Source organism: Eubalaena glacialis, chromosome 2 (assembly GCF_028564815.1).
Source record: "Eubalaena glacialis isolate mEubGla1 chromosome 2, mEubGla1.1.hap2.+ XY, whole genome shotgun sequence".
Lineage (NCBI taxonomy): Eukaryota > Metazoa > Chordata > Mammalia > Artiodactyla > Balaenidae > Eubalaena > Eubalaena glacialis.
Genome location: NC_083717.1, coordinates 25955141 through 25973731, shown reverse-complemented (window position 1 = coordinate 25973731; position 18591 = coordinate 25955141). Strand labels below are relative to the sequence as shown.

The following is an 18591-nucleotide window of genomic DNA, read 5'->3' as shown; positions in this document are numbered from 1 at the left end:
TGAATTTTATGAGCAGATGTGTGAATGTGAGCATTCGTGTACTCCTGTCCGTTCAGGTATTCAGTTTGTATATATTGCAAGGTGTAATGTGGTCCTCACACCATCCAAAGACTGGTCTCTGTCTCTTTCCAAATGTGTATCTGACTGTATGATGGAGCCCGATATAAATATTTTTTGGATTAAGCTATTTATATAATCAGTTGACCAATAAAATACATCCTTGTCTCTTTCCTCTATTAAAATAGATAATTGAAAATTAGTTTGTCTTATTTGGGTCAACAAAGGGTCATCAGTCATTATTCATTTCTCGTTCACCTTGTTTGGGTTCTCTGTCCAGGTCGAGGATGCCCGGGATACAACCCTGAATTCTTCCTCGCTGGCCAGCAGCGGTGCACCAATGACATGGCCAAAAGCAGTTCTGTGGGCCAGGACAGCTCTAAGGACTCGGAGGACGAGATGATTTTTGCTGCAGAAGGCCACTGCGCCCTGCCTCAGGGAGGTGATGGAGCAGCATGGCCACGCTCGTCAGGGAAGCGGTCTCGGTCCTTCGAGGACGAGAGGAATCAAGCCACAGGGACCAGTCAGTGGGATGGGGTTTCTAGGAAGACCCCACGGCATCATCTGTCCCTGTCGTGCACACGGCCCAGGGAAGGCAGGCAGGAAGCAGAGGACAGTGTGTCGTGGTTCTCTGCTCAGCCTGGAGAATCCAGCCAGGAGGTGGAGGACATTGGTCCTGATCCTGTTCCTGACTCTTACTATGGGCTCCTTGGGACCTTGCCCTGCCAGGAACCCCAGAGCCACATCTGCAGCCTGCCCAGCGAGGTCCTGAGGCACATCTTTGCTTTCCTCCCCATGGAAGACCTCTACTGGAATCTGAGCTTGGTGTGCCACTTTTGGAGGGAGATAATCAGTGATCCACTGGTACGGAAAGTGCTTTTCGTTCTCTCATGTTTTCTCTAAAAGTTCATGGATTCGCTTCACTTAATGCGTACTCCTGACAATGGCGTTTCTTCAGAAGTGTTGGTGTCCATTTGCCTCCAGAATCAAATCCCAATCTCCCGGAGGCATCTGGGACCTTCTGTGTGTGTCCCGCCTCATTATTCCAGGCTCATTGCTGACTTCATTCCAGTCCATCCCTGTATTCTGTCCACAGCCAATGATGTTCTGCTTCCCAACTGTGGACTGCACAGTACTTTCCTTATGTTGGTCTAATCTGCACCCCACTTCCCCCAGCCAACTGAAAGGGCCCCTCATAGCTCTGTTGATGTCTTTCCTCTTCAAGGCTGCACTCTTAGACTAACGCTTTCCCATTCCATCCCATTGAAATCACTCTCTCACTCTCTTCCTTGTGCTACTATAGTGATTTATACCTCTATTCAAGCTTATCATGTTCTGTTATGGTCTTAGAGAGCCTTCTTCCTCCCTTTAAATTATTAGCGCATTGCTAGAGGGCTGGTTGTCCTGTTTGTTTTTGCATTCGGTACTGTGTCTCACAATGTTCTACATATAGTAGGTGATTAGTAAATGAGTGTTGCAGTTTAGTCACAAGAGTACCTTTTGAAGATGACACAGGGGCAGCCTGTGATCTCAGAAAGGATTTCCTGATATCGTTATCCTGCGCCCTGCCCTTCCCTTTGTTGTGTCATTATACTTCCCAGGTTCAGGTCTCCAGTAAGCCTGAGGGCTGGTAGAATGTTCTGCTTAGCTTGTATGTCCCTTAGACCAGACATTGGGAATAAACCAGAGGTAGAGAGTTTAACTTATTCTTCAAATGCATTGAAGTTTAAAACCTTGGAGATGGAGGGAAAGGTGGATATATCAAAACTTAGTACATTTCTCTTCCAAGCCCAAAAGATTTTGGAGGAAATTTCACATCGCTCTTGCTCCATTCTTTGCCTGGGGTCTTGTCTCCTACTTTCTAAGAAATATCTTTCTGTTTTTAGTTGTGAACTCTGTTTTGGGTCAGTATTTCTACCCATTTAATTGAGATCTCTCTGACATGAACTGGGGATAAATGAGGTTTCCCTCCATTCTGCTCGAGAAGATTTTGGGAAGATATCCCAGCTTATCCTTACCTCTTGAAATGTTAGAATAATGCTGTTTTTATCATCACCAGCAATGACGTGGTTATTTTCAGTGACCTTGTCACAGCTCTCATTTTCTTTTTATTTCTTGTAGTGTCTTTGTCTGGCTTTGGTATAAGGTTATGCTGGCCTCAGAATAAGTCTGGAAGTGCTCCCTCCTCTTCAGTTTTTTCGAAGAGTTTGAGGGGGATTGATGTTAGTTCTTCTTTAAATGTTCAGTAGAATTTTTCAATGAAGCAGTCTGGTCCTGGACTTTTAACTGTTTGGGAGGCTTTTGATTACTGATTCAATCTCTTTGCTTATTATTGGTCTGTTGCGATTTTCTGTTTCTTCATCATTCAGTCTTTGTAGGTTGTGTGTTCCTAGGAATTTATCCATTTCTTCTAGTGTATCCAGTTGGTTGACCTGCAGTTGGTCATAGTATTCTTATAAGGCTTCTTATTTCTGTGACATCAGTTGTAATGTTCCCCTCTCATTTCTGATTTCAGTTATTTGAATCTTCTCTTTTTCCAAAATATATCTAAGGGTTGTCGATTTTGTTGATCTTGTAAAAAAAAAAAAAAACAACTCTTAGTTTTATTGGTTTTTTTCCCTATTTTTCTATTCTCTATTTCATTTATCTCTGCTCTTTAGTCTATATTATTTCCTCCCTCCTGCTAGCTTTGGGTTTAGTTTGTTCTTTTTATAGTTCCTTTAGGTGTAAAGTTAGGTTATTGATTTGTGATCTTTCTTCATTTTTAAAAAATATTTTTAAAAAATTATTTTATTTTTGGCTGTGTTGGGTCTTCATTGCTGCACATGGGCTTTCTCTAGTTGTGGTGAGTGGGGACTGCTCTTCATTGTGGTGTGCGGGCTTCTCATTGTGGTGGCTTCTTTTGTTGCAGAGCATGGGCTCTAGGCACGTGGGCTCAGTAGTTGTGGCTCGCAGGCTCTAGAGCACAGGCTAAGTAGTTGTGACGCATGGGCTTAGTTGCTCCGCGGCCTGTGGGATCTTCCTGGACCAGGACTCAAACCCGTGTCCCCTGCATTGGCAGGCGGATTCTTAACCACTGCGCCACTAGGGAAATCCAGATCTTCCTTCTTCTCTAATGTAAGTTTTTATAACTATCAACTTAACTTTTAGGCCTGCTTGCACTTCATTCCATACGTTTTGGTATGCTGTATTTTTGTTTTCATTTGTCTCAAGGTATTTTCTAATTTCTTTGTGATTTCCTTTTTGACCCATTGGTTGTTTTAAGTGTGTTGTTTAATTTCCACATATTTGTGGGTTTTCCAGTTTTCTTTCTGCTACTGATTTCTAGTTTCATTCTATAGTGATTGAAAAACATACTTTCTATAATTTCAGTCTTTTAAAATATGTTAAGACTTACTTGTTTTGTGTTCTTGTACGTGATCTTTCCTGGAGAATGTTCTATGTGTACTTGAGAAGATTGTATATTCTACTGTTGCTGGACGGAGTGTTCAGTATATGTCTGTTCGGTCCAGTGTTGTTTGTTCTATCCATTCTTGAAAGTGGAGTATAGAAGTCTCCTGTTATTATGTTGCTGTCTGTTTTTCTCTTCAATTCTGTCAGTGTTTCCTTCCTAGATTTAGGAGCTCTGATATTTGGTACATGTATATTTATAATTGTTATATTATCTTGGTGAATTGACCCTTTTATCATCAAGTAATATTCTTTGTCTCTTCTAATAATTTTTTTTAAGTTATTTATTCGACTGCATCGGGTCTTCATTGAGGCATGCGGGATCTTCATTGCAGCGCTCTATGTGGCGCACGGGCTCTTTGTTGTGGCACGTGGGCTTCTCTCTAGTTGTGGTGTGCAGGTTTTCTCTTCTCTAGTTGTGGCGTGGGCTCCAGGGCGCGTGGGCTCTGTAGTTTGCAGCATGCAGGCTCTAGTTGAAGTGCGCGAGCTCAGTAGTTGTGGCACGTGGGCTTAGTTGCCCTGTGGCATGTGGGATCTTAGTTCCCTGGCCAGGGATCGGACCTGTGTCCCCTACATTGGAAGGCGGATTCTTCACCACTGGACCACCAGGAAAGTCCCTCTTCTAATAACTTTTGACTTAAAGTCTATTTTGTTTATCTTAGTATAGCCACAACTCTCATGTTATTTAATCCTCACTGAAGCTCTGAGCCATTAGTGTCCCAACAGGGACAGGACACTATTTCAGATAGGGAAATTGAAGCACTAGCTCTTCCCAGATTCTGTAAGAAGTTAATGTTGGAACCAAAACCGAGACTCCCCCCCCTTCTCCTAGTTTCCAACTAAAATTTGTGTAATGTTTCTACCCTATTTGCCCAGCTTTTGAATTGTAGACTATGATTGTTTTTCAAACGATTATCTATATGTTTGTGGCCTGATCAGTTCTCTAATAGCCATTGCCTGCATGTTGTTTTGGATTTTTTAAACTGTCTAGTTCATTCCTTGGAAAAAGCTGTATCACCGATACCTGATGAATGAAGAGCAAGCAGTCAGCAAAGTGGACGGCATCCTCTCGAGCTATGGCATAGAGAAGGAGTCAGACCTGTGTGTGCTGAACCTCATCCGGTGAGTCCCTGTTTCCTGGGAGGAAGTCGGTTTCCAAAGTCCTTTCCCAGAAATCAGCACTTAATGGATCACCTATCCCATGGACGCTGCTGTGAATGTCTTACAGCTACACAGCCACCACTAAGTGCTCCCCGAGTGTGGACCCTGGACGGGCGTTGTGGAGTCTGAGGGATCACCTCCTCCTCCCCGAGGCAGAGGCCTGCGTGCGCCAACACCTCCCCGATCTCTACGCTGCCCCTGCCGTACGTGAAGAGGCTGCAGGGAGGGGAGGGTTGGGGAGGCGACACCTTTTCTCTTTGGAAGAAAGTGTATTGGTGATCAAGTTTGGTTGAAGGTTATTTTAGATTTATTTTCAAAATCTTCCTTCAGCCTTTGCTTTGAAGCCTTAATCTTGTCATTGGTCCCATAGAGAAATAAAAGGCTACATTGTTACAGATTCTTTAATTTGGAAGGAATTTTAAAAAGTATTTCATCCAATTTCCCATTCTGTTGAGCAGTCCCAACAGAGGATGGTCATCTAGCCTCTACACACTTTGATTAGTAAGGATTTCTTTACAAGGCAGCCCATTGTATTGTTGACACCTTGGGTTATTTGAAAGAACCAGAGAAAAGAAGGGTTTTGTACTGACACACAGTGAGTTAATGAGAAGCTGGAAATAGTCCCCAGTTTCCTTTGTCTTGTGGCTTCTCATTTGGATAGCGATTCTTCTTAAATTTTGTTTTGGAAGCCACATGCAACCTCAGCCTCATTCTGCAGCCAGTCGAGGGTTGGAAATCCAGCCATGTGCATTTCTCTGTCCATCTTTAGTGAAGTGATTGTCGATGGAGTGAGATTTGTTTCCCAGTATGGTTGTAGTGAAAGGTGTGTGGAACTTTGCTTTTTGTGGATGCATTTTTTTTTAAATTTATTTTATTTATTTATCTATTTATTTTGGCTGCGTTGGGTCTTTGTTGCTGCATGCGGGCTTTCTCTAGTTGCGGTGCACGGGCTTCTCATTGCGGTGGCTTCTCTGGTTGCGGAGCACGGGCTCTAGGCACACGGGCTTCAGTAGCTGTGGCACACGGGCTCAGCAGTTGTGGCACACGGGCCCTAGAGCACAGGCTCAGTAGTTGTGGTGCATGGGCTTAGTTGCTCCGCGGCATGTGGGATCTTCCCAGACCAGGGTTTGAACCCGTGTCCCCTGCATTGGCAGGCAGATTCTTAACCACTGCACCACCAGGGAAGCCCTGTGGATGCATTTTTAACAGGGAGACTTGCAGTAAAGTTAAGAATGATAGTTATATACTTATATGTCCATTATTATTATTATTATTTTTTTTTTTTTTATTTGGTTGTGCTGGGTCTTAGTTGTGGCAGGCGGGCTCCTTAGTTGCGGCTTGCCGGCTCCTTAGTTGTGGCTTACGAACTCTTAGTTGCGGCCTGCATGTGGGATCTAGTTCCTTGATCAGGGATCGAACCCGGGCCCCCTGCATTGGGAGCGTGGAGTCTTAACCACTGAGCCACCAGGGAAGTCGCTGTATGTCTATTATTGATATTTACATGTTAGTGAACATGTTCTTAGACATTAATAAATGGAGCATACTGTGTCCATAATAATAAATTTTCAATAATTTAATGTTTAGTTAACTTAATATTTAATAAGTATTAAATAATAATAATATAAAGTAAATAGTAAATTAACATCTTAATGCCATTGAATTGTCAGTCTTGATTTCCCCCTAAAGACTGCTGTCTTCTTTGGATCCCCCAATTTTTGTGCCTCCCAGGTGGGCACCCATTTAATAGTGAGCTTGTTTGACTTGAGTGTCTGGACCTGAGAGCTCACACTGACCTGGCGGGGTTGGGGTGGGCTGGTGAGCAGGCGGGAGGATCACGTCTGTGCAGGGTCTTGCATTAAGTACTTTATAAATGTTATTTAATCAAAGAAAACTTAAGAACTCAAACCCAAAAATGATGAGAAAGAAGGAATCCAGGGTAAAAGGAAACATTCCCGGTGTTTCCCAAATGTCATTTGGGAAGTTTGCGCTCCGTTTAGACGGTCTGAGGAAGGTACACGAACCCCAAACCTGGCTTTCTTCACCGGCTGTCCCATGTGATTCTTACCGGTTGTGTTTTGGGTCTCGTCTCCCGTCCTGTCCACCTCCCTCCTCAGGGTGTCAACGTGTGGGCCTTGGTGGCAGCCATCGTCCTCCTGTCCAGCAGCGTCAATGATATCCAGCAGCTGCTCTTCTGCCTCCGGCGGCCCAGCTCCACAGTGACCATGCCAGACATCACCGAGACCCTGTACTGCATTGCCGTGCTGCTCTACGCCATGCGGGAGAAAGGGATCAACATCAGCAACCGGTAACTGGTCCCCACCCTGCCCCTTCCCCCCGTTACCGCTGGGCGAGCCCCACCACCCGCTGCTCCGCCAGGTTCTCCGTGAGGTTTGAGGGCAGCGATGCAGGCAAGCGGGCTCTGTGAACGTGAGGTGCCGTGGGGTCGTACACCATCCCCGAGACAGTGTCTGCCTTCAGGGCTGTTGAGCCTGGAGTGGATGGAGCCTTCTGTGTTCATACGTGGCTACATTTTGTTCCCCAAAGAGCACGTCCTGGTCTATCTCCTTTGCCTCTGCCCACCGCAGCCAGGCATCTCTCCCAGAACCGTGCTCTCCAAATATTTACCACCAACGGTGCAGGTAAATATAGCTCAGCTCTAGGTATATTTAAACCCTTTTCTTCCCTTTTTTTCATAAAATGGTGGTACATATTTTATTTTTAGCAATGGTTAGGAGTCTAAAAAACATCTGAGGAAAAATAAGATACAGATTATGACTGAATTTGAAAATCTCTAATCTGCTTTTTTCCTGTTAGGATTCACTACAACATTTTCTATTGCCTGTATCTTCAGGAGAATTCCTGTGCTCAGGCCACAGAAGTCAAAGAGGAACCATCGGTCTGGCCAGGGTATGTCTGTAAGGGTGTGTGTGTGTTGTCGTCTTTGATTCCTGACTCTCGTACTTAAAGAGGAAAAGGTGTTTTGTTTTAACCACTTTATTGAGTTATAATTTACATTACATAAAATTCACCCATTTTAATTGTATAATTCAGTAATTTTTAGTAGATTTACTGAGTGTGCAACCAACATCATAACCTAGTTTTAGAACATTTTAATCACCCTAAGGGGGGGCGGCCCTCCCCTTTTTTCTGGTTAAATTTTATTCATCCCATTTGGTTTCCTGTTTCATTTTTGACAGTCCATCACCTGATCTTTTCAATTCCTTATTCTTTTCCTAATTTCTTTTCTGTAATGATTACAGCAAGAAAACGACCATCCAGCTGACACATGAACAACAGCTGATCCTAAGCCATAAGATGGAACCTCTCCAGGTGGTAAAAATTATGGCATTTGCAGGTAAGGGGGCTGCCATTCCTGGAATGCCTCTTACCACCTTACCCGCCACCTGCCAGAATATCTTTACCTTAATCTATTATTGAACTGCTGCAATTAAATCATCTAAAAAGCAGTTGCCAAGGAATAATTGCTTTTTCTTACCACTCTGGGGGGCATCCACACTGGAATTCCTGGTGAACAAATGGTCCATAGGAGTTTGTTTGTGGGGTAGATGCCACTGGGATTGATCCAGCCTATTATGTATCATCATATCTGCTCAGACACTGATTGCTTATGGGGCGGCAGGTCATGTGAATCCCCTGTTCAGACAGTGTCAGGAGCTCCTTGATTTCTATAGGGTGAAGTCTAGAAGGGCCTCCTACCTTTTGGTTCTAACATACATTCCTTAGTCAGCTAATTGTGCTTCCTGGCTCTTAAAGTACTTGGTTGCTTTTTGAACCTTTGCTCATACTATTTTCTCTACCTGGAATGCCTTCCTGCTTCTTTTCTGCCTAAATATCCTACTAAAAACAACAGCCACTTTATTAAATGTCTGCCCTGTGCTAATCCTAACATTCTGTGAGGTTGGTTTATTTATTTATTTTTGGGCTGCACTGCGTGGCATGCAGGATCCTAATTCCCCAGGGATTGAACCCACACCCCCCCCCCCCACCCCGCGGTGGAAGTGTAGATGGCCAGGGAATTTCTGGTTCATTTTATGTATGAGGTTTTAAAGGTCAGGGAAATTAAAATGATGTGGTCCAGAGTAAATGAGCAAATACGTGGTGGAGGTAGAATTCAAAGCTGGATCTATTTCTCTCCAGAAACGTGCCTTTTCCCCTCCCCTCTCCACCCCCTACTCCCCCTATCTCTCTGCTATCCGATGTTGACCGCTGTCACTTCTGTGTCTTCTTGGTGGAGGCTTCCTCAGCCCTTTGAGACCTCCGTGATTCTGAACTCTCACTGTGACTAATCTGTTTTAACTGTTTGGTACCTGATTACATAGGAAGAATAGCCAACACGCACCTTCTGTTAACACCTCCACACTATGTCATTGATCTGTTGATCTTCAAACAGCCCTGGTAGGTAGGAAAGGAGGTGCTATTTTTCTTCTTTTATAGGCGAGATTTTCTTTTTTGTTTCCAGATCCATATTCTTTTTCACTCTACTGTGTTATCATTATTCTCTTTTTTTTTTTGTTCCAATTGTTCCAACTGTGTTGGTGTTTTATTCCCAACTAGATTGTAATGCAGGAACCTTGCTTTGTGTTTGTGACATGCTCCCAGTGCCTAGCGTAGGGCTGGATGTGCAGTAGGTGCTCAGGAAATACTTGTTCAGTGGGTGACAGTTGACTAACTGAATAACTGAATGAAAGGCGGGGAGGAGGGGCAGATAGGATAGTTCAGAACGGGTTGGAAGGATCCTTCAATCTCATTTTCACGCTCTTGCTTTCGAAGCATGAATGGTGCCTAGGCCAACATAGCTACTGTTTATGAGTTCCTCTGCTGGGTACCTGGGTAATTATCCTGCACACCCTATGAGGTCAGTGTTACCCACACAGGCTGAGGAGCAGACAGAACTGGCCCCTCTCTAGAGCTGCAGGGGCTGCAACCCCAACCCAGGTGGCTCTGTCTTGAGTCTGCTGCTCCCTTCACGGCACCGATTTTAGTTTTCAGCAGTACTGGAGAACTTGCCACTGTCTGGTCCCAGGCAAGCGGGGAGATAGGCATGGGTGGGACCCGATTATGGCATCTGTGGGAACCGTTATTCCTGGTCAGAGGGTCACCTCCCTTGCTCTTGGCTTCCCCAGGCACTGGGAAGACCTCCACCCTGGTCAAGTACGCTGAGAAGTGGTCCGAGAGCAGGTTTCTGTACGTGACCTTCAACAAGAGCATCGCCAAGCAGGCCGAGCTCGTCTTCCCGAGCAATGTCATCTGCAAGACCTTCCACTCCATGGCCTACGGACACATCGGGCGCAAGTGAGCATCGTGGTGCCACTGTTGCCATTACGTACAGTTACTGCTCTCACGTTGCAGTCAGTACACCACAGTGACTCGGAGAAAACTTAGTGCTTTATCTTCACTTACAGGCAGGGAATATGGTCATAGATTGAGTAATTTATACTTCCACCCCATAGAGATATACTGTTACTGAGGGAAGCATAACACTATCTCACTGAGGGAGGCATTCTCATGTCTCTGGAACTGAGGCACAGAAGGTTAGAGTGACTTGCCTAAAGTTCAGGGCATCACCAGTCTGGTTGACCCATTCAGGCTTTCCTCAGAAGCTGGAGGGGAGAAGACGGGGCTGAGGGGCACTTGTTCCAGGCACCCAGGGCCTCTGAGCCACGTCCCTTTGGACAAGAAAGTTTCAGGGAGCTTCGAGGGTCCCCCCTGGGGCCTCCTGGAGTCTGGTCCACACCTTGGAATAGTGGTATCTGCTGTGAGCCGCTTCATCTCCTGGGTTATTAGATGTGAATTCTGGAAAGCGTAATGGAGCCCTTTCCAATCCTACGAGGACCTCACTCAGCTCCTCTGGCTTTTTTTCGTCACCTGTATGTGCCACTTCCAGTGACCTGGTGATGTCATCGGAGAGAAGGGGGCAGGCCTGGGGGAGACACTAAATCCCGAGTTGCCACAAAAGCCAACCCTGTGCCTTTGGGACGTGTGTTGCAGGTACCAATTGAAGAAGAAGTTGAATCTCTTCAAGTTAACCCCCTTCATGGTCAACTCTGTCCTCGCTGAAGGGAAGGGTGGCTTCATAAGGGCCAAGCTAGTATGTAAGACTCTGGAAAACTTCTTTGCCTCGGCTGATGACGAGCTGACGATCGACCACGTGCCCATCTGGTGTAAGAACAGCCAGGGACAGAGAGTCATGGTCGAGCAGAGCGAGAAACTGGTGAGTGTCTCAGTCCCTTTGGAGTTAGGGCTCGGGAGGAACAAGGGCTCGACACGGTGCCGGCTTGTACTGGTCTTTGATGTCTTTAGAGCTGCTGGCAGGAGGTAGAGGTGGAGGGGAGACCCTAGGCCGGTCGTGCTGGCTGCGAAGTGTACAGGGTTTTCTGTGAAGAGCACTCATCTTGCTTAGTCCTCAGCCTGGTCCTCCATTTCACAGATGGGGCTCCTGCCCAGGGTTTATAAGAGCTCGTCATGGGGTCTGCTGGTCCAGGGTCTAAAGATGCGATTCTCTTTTCTAATTTTTATCAAGTCTTTTCAGTCATTGACCACACTTTTTTTTTTTTTAATTTATTTATTATTTATTTATTATTTATTTTTGGCTGTGTTGGGTCCTCGTTTCTGTGTGAGGGCTTTCTGTAGTTGCGGCAAGCGGGGGCCACTCTTCATCACGATGCACAGGCCTCTCACTGTCGTGGCCTCTCTTGTTGCGGAGCACAGGCTCCAGACGCGCAGGCTCAGTAGTTGTGGCTCACGGGCCTAGTTGCTCCGCGGCATGTGGGATCCTCCCAGACCAGGGCTCGAACCCGTGTCCCCTGCATTGGCAGGCAGATTCTCAACCACTGCGCCACCAGGGAAGCCCTGACCACACTTTTTATGGATTAACTGTAAGTCATAAATCTAGAGGAATCATCCAGCCTTTCTTGGTTCATCAGATGCTGTGCTCCCTGAGCGATGCTCTACCACTGGGTGTGGTCCAGCCCCTGGCTTTTGGGTGTGGCCCAGCCCCTGGCTTTTGCCCATCTGGGCTCCTGATGTTGACACGAGGGCCTCGTGGAGCCCGGGGAGGTCAGGGAGGGGCTGCCGTTCACCGTGAGCTGGGGCCTTTGCTTTGACCCCTGCACATGGACATGAACTCCTGACTTCAGGGTCATGACCTTCACATCACCATGTCACTTGCTTTCTAGAACGGTGTCCTCGAAGCGAGCCGACTCTGGGACAACATGCGGAAGCTGGGCGAGTGCAAGGAGGAGGCTTACCATATGACGCACGACGGTACGCACGCGCCCAGTCCTGAACCCCACCGTGGACCCTCCTCATTCCGATTTCTGACTCTTCTGCCCCTTCTTGTAGGCTACTTGAAACTCTGGCAGCTCAGCAAGCCTCTGCTGGCCTCTTTTGACGCCATCTTTGTGGACGAGGCCCAGGACTGTACCCCAGGTGATAAACCATTCAGGACACCAGTAGTCCCAAACACATAGCAACAGAGTTGTGAATGTGTAAGAGGACACGTGTGTGCATAAGTCGATGATTCTTGTCTGTCATGAGGAGGAGCGTGTGACGCTTAGTCATTCAGAAACCCTTTGCTGTCTGACTGTGGATTTCAGCACTTGTCTCTCCACCCCCACCCCTCACCCAAAGGAGACTTAATTTTCTCTAAATGTTTTGCTTGCGCTATTCTTAAAATATTGGCTGAGCCTAGGTCACCAGATGATTGGGTTGAAACTCATGCGGAGGGGGAAAAGGTAGTCAATTTAGAGTGAACAATTTGTGTTGTGTATTTTTCCAGTGGCTGATAGAAAATAGTGTGACTTCGTAGGTCATTTTGGGGCCTTTAATTATAATATCAGAGAAGATAACTTGCCTCATTTTATATTTGCCTATGTGGTTTCTTATACTCAATAATTTATTCAGGAGTAAAAATAATCTGCATTCGTAGGGTTAGAAGCTGTTTCTTTTGTTTGTTATAAAATCATTTCTTTGGATTGAGTGCACCTATGCTGGAGGGAAAGATAACTCTGTTGTCCAGTGTGCAAGCATTTTCATCCTTTTCTGTCTTAAGTTTGGTTTCTTTTTGCTCCGTGGGTTGGTGTCGCTTCAGAGCCCTTACTTTCCATCTTCTTGGTCGCAGCGATCATGAACATAGTTCTGTCTCAGCCATGTGGGAAAATCTTCGTGGGGGACCCACACCAACAGATCTATACCTTCCGAGGTGCAGTCAACGCTCTGTTCACAGTCCCTCACACGCACGTCTTCTATCTCACACAGGTAAGCGCTGTCTTTGCTTCCCAGTCCCCAGACGCGTATATGCACGCAAGCCTTGTGGCTCCCCGTCCTGGTTCTCCAGTGTTGACTACGTGCCGGGCCCCGTGTGAGGTTTTTCATGAGGCTCACTGTGTGTAGCAAATCCGTGCCTCTAAGCAGTGGCTCTCCGTGGTTCTCAGGGGGTCTGCAAAGTCAAAACTGTTTTCATAATAGTTATCTGCCTCTTGCACTATGTTGACACTTGCACTGATGATGCAAAGTCAGTGGTGAGACTGTGGCTGAGAATCTCGGCTTCAGCACCAGCCGGTCCTAGCAGTTGCCTTATTCTTCACTGCAAGGCACTGAGTCAAAAGAGAAAGCAGGCAGTTCACTAAGAACATCTTTTTTTTTTTAAGAATACTATTTCTTTTAATATTTATTTTTATTTATTATCTTCATTGCGGCAAACGGGATCTTCTGATTGCAGCACGCAAACTCTTAGTTGTGGCATGCATACGGGATCTAGTTCCCAGACCAGGGATCGAACCTGGCCCCCCCGCATTGGGGGCGCAGAGTCTTACCCACTGGACCACCAGGGAAGTCCCTACTAAGAACATCCTTGATGGCACAGGAAAAATGATTAATTTCATCACTGCAGACCCTTGAGTCCGTCTCTCTCACAGTCTGTGTGATGAAATGGGAAGTAGGATGAAGTCCTTCTGCCCCTGCAGTGTGCTGCTGTCTGACCAGGAGCACTTTTGTGATTGTGTTGTGAGCTCCACCGCTGCTTCTTTCGTTTGTGCTTGAACGAGCAGCTGACGGACCAACTCTGGTTATTCAGACTTGGGGATTTGGCATTTTCTCAAAAATGCATGCTATGAGCTGTGACTTCAAGGAAAACAGCTGACATATGTATTTCTGAAGATAAAATTCTTGCTTTCAAGTGAAATCCAGATTTTGGAAAACTTGTTTCCAGCATGAGCATGGCAACTCCAGGGGCCTTGATTGTCTGGAAAGGCTGTTACATGTTCCTCCCCTTTTCAGCACTCATCTTTGTGAGGCTGTCACACCAGGCTGGATGCAGACAGAGCTCTGAGATTCGGCTCTCTTCTCTTAAGCTGGGCACTAAAGACATTTGCAAAAATGTAAAAACAGTGCCACTCTTCTCTCTAACTTTTGTTTTAGAAAATACCATTAAAAAAATTTTTTTTTAATTTTTTGGCTGCGTCGGGTCTTCATTGCTGCACGCGGGCTTTCTCTAGTTGGTGGTGAGCGGGGGCTACTCTTTGTTGTGGTGTGCAGGCTTCTCATTGAGGTGGCTTCTCTTGTTGCGGAGCACGGGCTCTCAGCATGCAGGCTTCAGTAGTTGCAGCATGAGGGCTCAGTAGTTGCGGCGTGTGGGCTGTAGGGCGCCGCCGTGGGCTCAGTAGTTGTGGCTCTCAGGCTCTACAGTGTAGGCTCAGTAGTTGTGGCGCATGGGCTTAGTTGCTCCAAGGCATGTGGGATCTTCCCAGACCAGGGCTCGAACCCGTGTCCCCTGCATTGACAGGTGGATTCTTAACCACTGCGCCACCAGGGAAGTCCTGGAAAATACCGTTTTAAAAATATGTTCTGTATGTTATCATGTAATGGGGTTATTGTTATATTGAAATGCACTAAAGTTGCTAATGTGGTAATTGTAGGTAAGTACAACTCACGTAAATGAAAGCGTCTTTGGGTCCTCACTAATTTTTTAAAGTATGAGGAGTCCTGAGACTAAAAGGTGTGAAAACCACTGCGTTTAAGAAACTCACTTCTAGTAAGAGGATGTGAGACTGCCAGCGAAAATGCCAGCGTCATCTGAACTGTGTTCTGTTCTTTTCTAGGAGGCCCTGTAGCCCACTCAGTGACCTTATTTCCTTGAGTTTCCCTTGTTTGCTGTAGTGACTTAGGGTGGCGTCAACCCAGAGGAATTTTTTTTAATAGACGTTTTTTAGTTTCAGATTTATAGAAGAGTTGAGAAGAAAGTATAGAAAGTTATTACACATCCTACATTCAGTTTCCTTTATTATTCACGTCTTATATTCGTGTGGTACGTTTGCTGCAGTTAATGAACTACCGTGGATACATTATTATAAACTAAAGTCCATAGTTTATTCAGATTTCCTTGGTTTTTTACCAAATGTCCTTTTTCTGTTCCAGGATCTTATTCAGGTGACCCCATCTGCATTCAGTTGTCAAGTCTTCTTAGGCTCCTGTTGGCTGTGCTCTGTGGTTTCTCACACTTGTCTTGTTTTTGGACCTTGAAGAGGACTGGTTAGGTGTTTTATCAGATACCCCTCTATTGGTGTTTGTCTGGTGGTTGCACTGATGTTTCGGGAGGAAGGCCTTGGAAGAAAAATTGCCATTTTCATTACAAGGTATTGGGGGCCCATACTGTCAACATGGTTTATTTATTTATTTATTTTTAAAAAAATATTTATTTATTTATTTGGTTGCACTAGGTCTTAGTTGCGGCAGGCAGGCTCCTTAGTTGTGGCATGTGAACTCTCAGTTGCGGCATGCATTTGGGATCTGGTTCCCCAACCAGGGATCGAACCTGGGCCCCCTGCATTGGGAGCGCGTAGTCTTACCCACTGCGCCACCAGGGAAGTCCCCCGTCAACACGATTTATAACTGATGATGTTGTCTTGGTCCCCTGGCTGAAGTGGTGCTTGGTAGGTCCCCTCACTGTGAAGTGACTCCCCCTGCCACCCCTCCACACTGTGTGCCTTGGAAGGAAGTCACTGCCCTCAGCGCTTACTCAGGAACAAGAGTTGGAGTGTCTACATAGATTATTTGGAATTCTTCTGCAAAGGAGATTTTGTGTCTTCTCTTCCATTTATTTATTCATTTATTTATTTGTGTCAGTATGGACTCGTGGATCTTTATAATTTGAGTTATGGCTGACTTAGAATAGTTCTATAGCAACAAAGTACTGTTTGTTGAAAGTCTTGCTTTCCTTAGGCTGTGTTATTGATATTCACCAAAGTACATAATATTTCATTCCCTTAAGTTATAAGTGAATGGAAAAAGGCAATAAATACCACGAGTTTGGGCAAGAATGGTGTCTTTCCAGCTACAGTGGTCAAGGGATTAGTGTGTCAGGCCTCGTTTTGAAGGCTAAGAAGTTACTGCCATGCAGCACGGCACGGGGAGGGCAGGGAACGCTCAGGAAATGGTGATTAGTCCCGTGGCCGGTTATGTAGGGTTTGAATCGATGTTGAGGGAGCCTCGGGGGGCAGGGAGAGGCCCCCTTCCTCCCTTAATCTTCTGTATAATATACGCTTCTTTGTTAGAGGCAGTTTGGAAAGAATGGTAGATTTGCTTAAAAGAAAAGTTTGCTGCTGGTCTCGGGGAATGAAGGGGCTAAGGCTGTCCAGGCTGCAGAAGTCCTGAAAGTCCACACGTCACCTTTTCTTCGTGGAGTGCTCTTCCTTTTTGTGGCGAGGCACAGGGCTTGATGAACACGTGAGGGAAAGATTCAACTGGCAGAGGGAAAGAGGCCAAGTTGGGGAGGCATGAGGTAGGGGTCCCTGAGCTGCACTGGGAGCAGTGGTAAGAAAACGACTGTAGAAAACATGGTGGAAGATTGTCAAGGTTTGGATTTGGGGGCAAGAGATAAAGAAAAGCAGGTAACTCTCAGGTTTCAAGATAGAAAATGCTATTCTGAAAACTTAGAATAGTGATTCTTTGCTTGCCAAGCTCCTGTTCTGTGTAAGTCGGTTTACAGTAGGGAATTTCCAAGTACCCATTCCAGGTCGGGCGAGTCAGAGATGCTCAGTGGGGTTTGGCGAGGCCAGGCCTTGGCGGTGGTAGCAATGCGCTCACGTTCTTCAGGGGGTGTTAACTCCTTTCGTTGTGTTGTTCTCCCACAGAGTTTTAGGTTTGGTGTGGAAATTGCCTATGTGGGAGCTACGATCTTGGATGTCTGCAAGCGAGTAAGAAAAAAGACTTTGGTTGGAGGCAACCATCAGAGTAAGGCTTTCAGTTACTCGTATTTGTTACGCAGATTAGCTTCCCTCTTTATCTGGATTTGCCCTAGAGTTTGTGCTCTCTCCCAAAAGGTGGCATTCGAGGTGACACGAAGGGGCAGGTGGCCCTGCTGTCCCGGACCAACGCCAACGTGTTTGATGAGGCCGTCCGGGTGACGGAAGGAGAAGTGCCTGCCCGGATCCACCTGATAGGGGTAGGAGTGCGTTTCTGTTCTCTGCTCTCGCACAGAAACATTGCCGACACACAGAGCCGATGAAAACGGCCCACACATCCAGGCTTACTCTGCACACAGGCATTTGGGTTTGTGACTGTTCCCGAGTCTGCGCTGTGAAGTCCTTCCCCCTGGCCATTCTGGTCCAGCGAGTCCTGTAAAGTCTGGCCCAGCAAGGACTGTGGACCTTTTCCTCCGTTCTTTAAAAAAAAAAATGAATGCCCTTCTCACGTGTGTGCACGCGGGGCTGCCGGCTGCCTGTGAGTGTCCTGGGGTGTGATGATCAGTCGTGTAAGACAGGCGAGGTGAGGGCACAGCTGGGAGGTGCCCGGGGCTCCAGATGCAGAGTGGACACTGGTTCTAGCTCTGCTTCTTCACTAACTGTGTGTGGCTTGTGGCAGGCGACTCAGCCCCTCTGTCTCTGGGACAGCGACACTGCCTGTTTCACAGGGAAGCTAGGAGGGTTGAGTGACATGTGTAGGGCGTTTTTAACTCTTGGAAGCAGAGTTTTATGTCTAAGAGACATTCACCCATTCATCTATGACAAAAATATTTTTCAGGGCCTACTATGTGTAGGCCCTCAGTACATACAGTAAGTGAATCAAAATCAAAAGATTTCTGATGCTCCTTTTTTTAATTTATAAAGATTATATAACCAAGTTACAGAAGTTTTGGAAATTAAAAGGAAAAAAATCACCCTTAATCTCAGTGTTTTATGTAAAAATTCTCATGTTTGCTAATTATTTATGTCTTTGGCCTTATAGTTGTGTATTTTTACACAATTGCATTTAGAGCGTACATAAAAGAGTGTGTGTTTTTTACTCCACCCACGAGCATATTTTCTCCCATGTTGCTATTTGAGTGACTTCACAATACTTCCTCAGTGGATGTAGCATAGTTTAGCCATCTTTGTTATTGTAAGGAAATGGTACTGTTGGAGCATCTTCCACGCCGGGCAGGATGTGAACTTGTTCTCTCCCCTCTCTCACTCCCACATGTGTCATCCCACTTGATCACTTCTGGTTACGTTTTAATCTGTACTGTCTTATTTTGGTCTCTGTTTGATGTTAATGTTTTATGTGTCCCTTCCCCAAATGATCTAAACCCTTGGAGTGTGGAGCCTTTGTCTCTGTCCTGGGCCCCAGTCAGCGCTCAGTACACGCCTCCCGGTAGAGGTGGGCTGAACTGGGAGGGTCAGGCCCTCTCCTCCAGGAGCTGACCTTTTAACAAATCCAGTACCTGTAGACAGTCTAGTTCTTTCCTCAGAAGAAACAGCGGCGAGTGTTTGTGCTCCACACTCGGTATTCAGGTCTCATCTGTCTTCTTCGCTGCAGCTGTTTTATATTCCTGGAAGGTAGATGATTTAAATTGCCTTCTTTGACATGAAAGCAACTTGCAGCTAGTTCTTGCCTTTTTTTTAAATGTAGGAGAAGTCTGAGGGAGCA

The 18591-nt window shown here is 46.0% G+C and overlaps 1 protein-coding gene across 1 annotated transcript in view; it reads left to right on the top strand.

Annotated features, from left to right (window-relative positions):
* FBH1 (F-box DNA helicase 1) overlaps window positions 1–18591 on the top strand; it is a 45493-nt gene that overhangs the window by 12712 nt on the left and 14190 nt on the right. The window contains exons 3-15 of the mRNA XM_061179613.1: window positions 338–921; window positions 4499–4629; window positions 4736–4871; window positions 6783–6973; window positions 7483–7575; window positions 7929–8023; window positions 9813–9981; window positions 10678–10900; window positions 11865–11952; window positions 12031–12117; window positions 12809–12945; window positions 16818–16917; window positions 17007–17128. Coding sequence (XP_061035596.1) covers window positions 338–921; window positions 4499–4629; window positions 4736–4871; window positions 6783–6973; window positions 7483–7575; window positions 7929–8023; window positions 9813–9981; window positions 10678–10900; window positions 11865–11952; window positions 12031–12117; window positions 12809–12945; window positions 16818–16917; window positions 17007–17128 — 2156 coding nt within the window. The remainder of the gene's footprint in view (window positions 1–337; window positions 922–4498; window positions 4630–4735; window positions 4872–6782; window positions 6974–7482; window positions 7576–7928; window positions 8024–9812; window positions 9982–10677; window positions 10901–11864; window positions 11953–12030; window positions 12118–12808; window positions 12946–16817; window positions 16918–17006; window positions 17129–18591) is intronic.